This window comes from Pelecanus crispus, chromosome 15 (assembly GCF_030463565.1).
Source record: "Pelecanus crispus isolate bPelCri1 chromosome 15, bPelCri1.pri, whole genome shotgun sequence".
Classification (NCBI taxonomy): domain Eukaryota; kingdom Metazoa; phylum Chordata; class Aves; order Pelecaniformes; family Pelecanidae; genus Pelecanus; species Pelecanus crispus.
The window spans coordinates 1,544,465-1,552,428 of record NC_134657.1 but is presented as its reverse complement, the minus strand read 5'-3'; the positions used below and the strand labels follow the sequence as shown (position 1 = coordinate 1,552,428).

At 52.5% G+C, this 7,964-nt stretch overlaps 1 protein-coding gene across 1 annotated transcript; it reads right to left on the bottom strand.

Annotated features, from left to right (window-relative positions):
• Window positions 1-1,886: 1,886 nt before the first annotated feature.
• On the bottom strand, window positions 1,887-4,652 carry LOC104027867 (claudin-16). Its single transcript, XM_009478732.1, has 5 exons — window positions 4,539-4,652; window positions 4,108-4,210; window positions 2,899-3,063; window positions 2,555-2,746; window positions 1,887-1,978 (listed from the first exon to the last, which is right to left on the bottom strand). Exons 1-5 carry the CDS (start codon window positions 4,650-4,652, stop codon window positions 1,887-1,889), a joined length of 666 nt encoding a protein of 221 aa, XP_009477007.1.
• Window positions 4,653-7,964: the final 3,312 nt, after the last annotated feature.

The window sequence follows — 7,964 nt, the reverse complement described above, 5'->3', positions numbered from 1 at the left end:
AGCTGGGTTTGAAATCCAGAGCCTCCAGCAGCGGCCTGCTGCATGCGCGGGCTCAGCTCTGTGTGGGCCGCTTCCTGCAGAGCCCAGGCTGCTGCCTGGAAGCCTTTTCTGGTGGTGACGGGCTCCTTGTGTCCCTGCGGTGGCCAGCCACGCAGTCCGCTGTCACCGGGGCGTGACAGAGCTGAGCCGCACCTCGACCAGCTCTCGCTGTGCTTGCACCTTGGGCTGGGTGCCGGGCGGCTCCCGCAGCACCGCAGCCATTTCTCCTCCTGGTCGCTGCTCGCTCAGCCTCAGCCAGCCCCGTGGCTCGCGGTGCTCTGTAAGGCCAGGTATAAATGTCCCAATGCAACCGCATGGTTGTCTGATGGCAGATTTTGAGACCTTTCCTTTCTAGGCGCTAACGAGCTCTACGCTTGCTTGCTCTTTTTAATCTGTTTCCTGTGTGCTCAAGTGCCAGCCGTTAACAGCCCGTGCATTTTGGTTTTGCCCTCTGAACACCTTCCAACATGCTCCTGACTGCCCGCCCTCTAAGATGTGTTGGCTGCAAGCTGCCCGTCCCTTGGATGACAGACATCTTGCTGTTTAGCAGCAAACTGCCCGTCGTGCTCTTCATTTCTGTCACACAGCTTTAGTGATCGGATTTCTTCATTTCTCAGGTCCCCAGGGCGTTGCTTTAAGCAATGCTAACGATAGCGCCAGGCTTGCTCCTGTGCTGCAGGGCACGGCAGTTGGCCAGTGGTGTTTCTGCATAGGACCCGAAGTGGGAGCGGCAATAAAACAAGAGGTTTGCTGCCTTTTGGCTTTGCGTGAGGTTAGAAATGATCTATGCCCTGGGCACAGGTGCCTTGGGAGGTGCCCTCGCAACTCTTCTGGTTTGGGGGGTGTAGGCGTTTCGCAGCCTGCCAAGGCTACAAAAGCGCTACTGCGAGTCTCTTCTGCGTGTTCCCGCCGCAGGGACGGACTGTAGCCCTGCGGCAACACCTGCTTGGGCCAGGGGCTCGGTCTGCTGCCTTTCGGGGTCGCAAAGCCCCTGCCAGCGAGCCTTCCACCTGGCTTCCCTGTGCCATGATGGTTTCTGTGGGCTAAGCTTTGGGTGAGAAGTAAGGGGTAAGGGCAAAGACAGCAGCTGGCGTTTGCGGGTGGAGCTGTTGGTAGTTTGGGGCTCTGGTTTGTTTTCATAGTGGTTTGCAAGTGAAGAAGGATAGTAATTCACTTGGAAAACAGAATACCCTTTTCGTGTGGACTTAAAAACCCAATTTTGCAGGTAGAGCCACCTCTGTTAGGCTTCAGACTGACTCACCTTGCGCCTGACATGTATGGCTACCGAGTTCCTCCACTGATAACCCCACAATAACGACAAATGCTCCAGGCTACTGGCTTTACCCAGTTTTTAAATGCAAACCTTGTGCTGCCAAATTTCTGAGCACAGGGGCGGTTTCCGGCAGGCGGGTGCATGAGTGATCAGGGCCACCAGCCACGGGGAGTCAGTGTTGCTCTGTGCAGAATTCCACTAAATTCCTCCAAAGCAACGGCTGAGCAATGTTGGCTGAGCAATGTCGGAGGAGCTCCTTTGTCCTCAGTGTCCCAACAGCTTCCCCAGGGAACTTGGGGGCATGTTCTCTTAAAGCAACACTTTTCAGGGCTTTATTTTTGTGAAACCTGTCTGGAAGTGGGAAAAAAAGCCTCCTCTGTGGATAACTTCTGCTTTTTTGCAGCCACTGAAGCTGCAGCTCGCATGGACCCTGCATCGGAGCCTTAAAGCAATTGTAGAGATGTCCCGGTGTAGGTGAGGGTGCTTTAATGGGGTCAGGCTGTGTGGGGAGAGCATCCCACAGGGGGAAAGCATTTCCACCCGGAAAGTTGGGTGCAGGAGGTGCTGCTGCCCGTCACACGCGGGAGTCCATGGCGTACATCTTGCTGGTGGCTGTTTGGCCCCTGGGCTGGGGAAGCCTCTGGGGTTGCCAGCGGCTGCTGGGGTCTGCCAGGAAAGAGTTGGAATTGTGTCATGGCCAGCGCTAGCAGGGGAGCTCAGGGGGTGCCACAGCATGGGGACATGGCAGGAGAAATGAACCAGGACAGCCAGCGCTGTGGGGTCGCCTTCCACCCGGTGGGCATAAGGGCTGGAGGTGGTGCCTGGCGAGGCATCACCTTCCCCACCTCCCTGATGGTGGGATGGCCGGATTTCCACCGGCACGTCCTTGTGGCCACTGGCTCAGGCTTTGGCTGGTGACAGCGATACAGCTCCAGCACAGCCACCGCTTTGGGTAGACGTCAACACGCCTTCACCAGGACCTCGAGGTCCCACATACATGGATGGAGCATTTCTGCACCCCTTCCGTGCACTTACGGGGTCCTCACTCAGCCCAGTCCCGCCTGGCATGACCCAGCCTCCCCAGCCAAGGTGCACAGCCCAGCTGCGAAGGGGGTCCCCTTGATTTCGCTGGATCCTTGCAAGAAGTGCCTGCACCCTCTGAGCTGATCCTTCACCCCATGTATATCCCTGTGGGGCAAAAAGCTACTTAAGGTGGGATGGGTTGGGACAGGGCAGACCGACCTGCGCAGGCATAGAGGCAGCAGGTCAGCAGGATGGATGCCACGAAGCAGCCCGTCGAGCCAGCCATCCCCAGCCAGCACGACCACCCAAAGTCGTAGTGGACTCCCAGGAATATATTGTGTGACACCAGCATGGCTCTCTCCATGTAGACATCCACCGCATACCACACGGAGCCCACAAGACCCAGGATGCCTAGGAGGAAGAGAGCCAGTTAAAAAAGAGCCATACAACCCCCCTGTGCTCACCAAGACCCCTCTGAGGGGGTGTCCCTAGCTCCTGACATCTCCCCAGCTGCCTGTGAGCCACAAGGTCCATCTGCCCCCTGAGCTCTCCCAGCCACGCACTCCCGATGCTGAGGATGACACCAGCCCCGTAGCACATCTTCAGTTTGACACGAGGCTCTTCCTTGAGGAACTTGATGCAGTCAAGCCCAAGGAGCAACATAGCCAAAGCCAAGCCAGCCAGGAGGTCCGCTGTGATCAGCAGGGTCCGTGTCACCACAATCTTCACTGGGCAGGGAAGGAAAAAAACAAAACCAGAAAGGGGACTGAGGAACGGTCAAAGGAACTGGTCTCTCCATTCCCAATTGCTGCCTGTGTCCCTGCTAGAGTCATCCAGCTCACCAGTGGGCACATCCACAGGAGATACCTGCACTGGGACCCACCAAGCCCATGCCTGCCATGTGCTGCAGGCAAGGTGCTCATGAGGCTCATCTGAAACCTTGCAACAGGACTTAATAAGCCTGTTATTAGACCAGCTCAAGAAACCAAACAACTTAAGGTGCAGCAGTCAGCACCTGGGATGTGGTCACCTACTCAAGACTTTCTTGCACAGGCTTGGACAGAAGCTGCTGCTGTCCAGACTGTCTGTTTTTTCCTCCAAGTTGTGTAGCTGGAGTTTTGAACAGCAAATGTCAACATACCAGTGGAAAATATGACAGCTGGCACGGTTTGCATCACCAGCTGTGTGCAAGGTGACTTCTCCCTACAAAGCTTTTTCCCCAGAGCATCACAAGAGCCCGACTTAGTCCATGCGGACTTCTTGTTCCCTTCCCCACTGCCCAAATCTGTCTTGCCCCCATGTCATCACCCTATATGAGGGTTCTTCTGTGCAGGGCCTGATGTGCCCTGCATGGGCCAGGAGAAGTCTCCATACCACAAGATCACTGTCTGTGAACTGATGACACAAGTCCTTGGCCATGGGAATGGTCCTCACCCCCGCATGCAACATCAGTGGGGTTGCAAATCCCACCATGCAATGCGGGGTAGAAGCTGCACGTGGGCTCTGGGTGCCAAAACACCTTTGTTGTGAGGTGGCACAGCTTCATGACCTCTCTCCTGCTTGGTGATCCCCATGGCAGATCTGGCTGGCCCACAGGTTGCTGTCCAAGCCATGTTGATGGGGCAGGAGACCAAGAGAAGCCCTGGGCCTGCATTGCTAACTGATGAAGGTCAGCCCTTTGCAACGAGGATCATTTTCTCGAAAAGGGAAGAGGGGGAAAAACTCTTAGTGTGAACTTAAAAAATGCCTCCAGGCCAGCCATGCCAGCTTACCTGGATGGTCTGCCAAAATGGAGTCATACTGGTCACAGGTCCTGACTCCATCCTGCATGTTGGTGACACACTCCCTCCAAAGCCCCCGGCATTTGTGACTTACCTGGAAGCAAGAGAAAGACACTCAAGCAAAAAGCACCAAAAAGCACCCCAGCTCCAGGGATATCACAGCCCAGCAAGGCAGATCTTCAGGCTCTCACCACCACAACCGGACAGGTCCTGGTGACTCCCTACCCATGCCTTGGTCTCTGTCTCCTCCTTCTGCTCCAGCATTTCTCTGTCTCTCTAATCCTCCAACTCATGCAGAAAGCAGTGGTTTTGTCCCACCATGTCCCCCTTCCAAGCCCATGGAGACATGGTGCAACCCCATGGATGTCAAGGTACCCACCTTGCTCCCAGCTGCTAACCTTGAAGATGGTTGCTTTGCTCACCTCCAAGCTGTCATCAGCGTTCACCATCCAGCAGTCGGTGCATGTGGCAAGGAGCAGGAAGAGGGTTGAGAGAAGAGCAAGACCAAACGCCATCATCTGCAAGGCTGCACTCATGGGGTTGCCTGCAAGGGCACAGAGACGTCTGTGGCCTCTGCTCTGGCCACTTCCCAGATGCCAAAGTGCCACCTAGGCCAGGGTGTCCTCTGGACCCCTGTGAGTCACCTGGGGCCCATCTCATGGTCCTCAGTGCTGCCAAATGCTCTAGTACCCTCAGCTGAGGTTGGGCCATCAGGTTTGCATGTAGACAGGGCCTTTGTACATACATCAATTTTGCAGTGGAAGATGTACCCATATCGGGTTGCTCTCTAGATGTCCTCTCTTCCAAATAGACCATCTGAAGTTGCCAACCATTAGTACTTGCCCTTTGGGAATCAAGAGCTGCTGGAAAATGTCAAACAACTACTGTTGTCAAAGCCTGTGATCTGAGCATGCGTCTCGATATCCTGAGGTTTTCTTGATGCCTCCATCCCCACATCCATGTGATTCAGTGGGACGATCACCTGCCTTTTCTTGCCTTTTTTTTTTTTGAAGAAAAGCAATGAAGTATTGAAATATCCAGGCAGGAGCACAAACAAGTGTCCCATGGAGATGTCCTAATCTCAAGTGACAAGCCCAAAGAAAGCATCTCCCATTTCAGAGGTGGATGATGGCTGCTGGGGCTTGATGTGGGTGCCCTTGGGCGCTGCCAGGGCTTTCCAAAGACCAGAGGAGATGTGACCATCGGTTTTCCATCCTTGTCAGAGATGGACTTTGCAGAGAGGGGAGCTGTGCCCAATGTATGGAGCAGAGGACATTTTATCTCCACAGCCTGGCCATGAATCCTGCTTTGCTGTGTTTTGCAACTCAAGGTGCTAAATATTTTAGCGCCTGAAGTTGCAACCACTGCGACAGCCCTTTGGGCAGAGGGGGTCCCATGAGTGGGTTAATTAATGAGACCGGATGGGTCTCTGAGCTGCGTGGGTTAATTATCTTAGGGTGATGACTCTTCACCATGGCAGGGTTTGTGACCTTGAGCCAGATGCTGCCCACCCTGGCATGGCACAGGCTTCCCCGTGGGGAGAGGTGGGAAGGAGGGTCACGGTCCCCTCACCCTGTGTGCAAGATCTCCCACCACATCCCCTCTTGGGACGTCGCTGGGAGCAGAGGTACCACTCACCCCGTCTCTTTGAGCATTTCCATCAGCTGCACTCTGAGAGTGTAAGTTTTTAACAGACAGCCTCTTAGACCTCAATTTACAGTAGTTTTTTAATTTCCCAGGCTCCCTTCTGAGCTAACTCTCCATAACCTTATTTTTTTCCACAAGACCCTGGCTGTTTTGGAGCCTTTGAAGAAAATCTGTTCAGTCATTTGAGTTATATGAGCAAGAAAAAAAAAAAAAAGAAAAGAAAGAAATCCTTAACCCCGGCAAAAACCAGCTCTGAACCCTGTTAGCAATAAAAAGGGGCTTTTGCGGGGAGGAGTGTTACCTTCACCGCAGGCTCATCCTCGCTGGGGTGGGATGATGGCAACTGCTCTTTGCTGCCGATGACTGGGGCTGGGGACGTGGGTCTTGATGGCTTTCAAGTGCCGATGGGATTTGATCCCAACCCACCAGTTGGAGTCGGGGAAATGCAACGCCTGCCGGAGCCTGTGCTGGGCTATTTAAGGTTTTTCCAAGGCACGTCAGCTGGGCTTTGTGCTCCAAGGCGTGATGGGCATCCCTGCGGCTAAAACGGTAATAGGTTGGAAATGGAGCCTCCCCAAAAAAATATCACGTGGAGGAACCTGTGGGAACCCGCTGGGAACACTCCCTAGGTGGGGGACTCTGTGTCCCGGGCGAATATCCCACATTTTTAATTAGACCTTTAAATTACTGCCTAGGAGTGAGTGGCCTAAGATATGTTGGGTCGCCAGGACTGGCGCAAGAGAGTCAGAGGGGTGGAGGTGGCTGGAGAAAGAAGCTAAAATGCAAGGAGGATAATTAAAACCCTTTGGCCAGGCATGCAGCCAATAATTAAGACACTTTTTTTTTTTTTTTTTTTTATTAAGTGGAAAACAAGTGATGACCACTGCAGTGGTTATGGCTCAGATAACATGCCTGGTCAGCCTCCGAGGAGGGCTTTGTGACCCTGGATAGCGGTACCCCCAGCTGCCTGGCGCTTGGAGCTGCCCTAACATCTGCAGGTTTGTCCCCTGATCCCCTACTCTTTGGAAAAAGATCGCTTTTGCTCTCGCTTTCTCCCAGAGCATCGTGATGCAGCACCCTCTGAGCATCCCTGGGATCAGCTGTGCCCCATGGCGCTCAGTCAGCGCTACACCCTCGCTCCTAGACCCATGGAAAACACATCCGTATTTCCATTTCACAGGTTATATTTAAGAGATGCACTTGGGTTTTTTAGGTTTGTTTTGGGTTGGGTTTTTTTCCTCTAGATAATCCTCTGCAGCGCTGAACTGTGGGGATTTTGGCAACGCACCGGGGTCTTGGCAAATCCTCGAGCTTCAGCCCCGCGGAGGCACCCAGGTGCTTGATGTGTGCAACTGCTGTGGCTTTATTTTGGGTTATCCTGTTTTCCTGGGATTTCAGCACATGGCAGGTCCAACGCTTGGGCATTAGTACTGAAAACATCCAGATGGTTTTGTGTATCTTCATTTTCTAACATTTACAGCTCAGGAGTTTATGGTACTTGGGCATCCATGACATGAAATTCTGGTGTGATCCCAACAATACAAAACTGCAGCTGCATGCCTTGGTGACACCTATAAAATGTTTTTTTTTTTTTTTTTTTAAATTTTCTGCGCATGTAAAAAGTCAGTTTATACATCAAACTAATCTGCCTTGTTGACTCTCAGTTGAAACCTCTTGGGGGGTTGAAAAGATGCAGGCAGAGAGGCAGATCTGTCAGTAGTTGAATATGAAGATCATTTCCCTGGTTAATGAAGGTGAAAATCAGATCTTGTGTCCCACTACATTTGTAAAACCCATGTATTAAAAAAATGGTGCTGACAGGAGACCCAAATCTTTGTGTTTTGGCACATGTTGTGCAGCACAAACCTGCATGGCTGGAAGAAAAAAAAAAAAGAGATAAAGATATTTGCTTTGATGGGACCATCTCATAGAGGTGGAGAGGACTCTGTAGGTGCCTGTGGGATAGGCCAACAAATAAAAATGAATAAAAATGAATAAAACCACCATTGAATAAAACCAGTCACAGCTCAGAGGCATGAGAAAAGCCCCTCTGTGTGCGGACCGGCTGTGGGGCCCCGGCCAAGGACAGCACTGCTGCAGAAACATCTTCATGCTAAATATAACAAAGGGCACTGGAATGGATTTTTAAATTATTTTAATTTTTTTTTAAGAAAAAAGGTGATTTTTTTTCCCCTACTCTA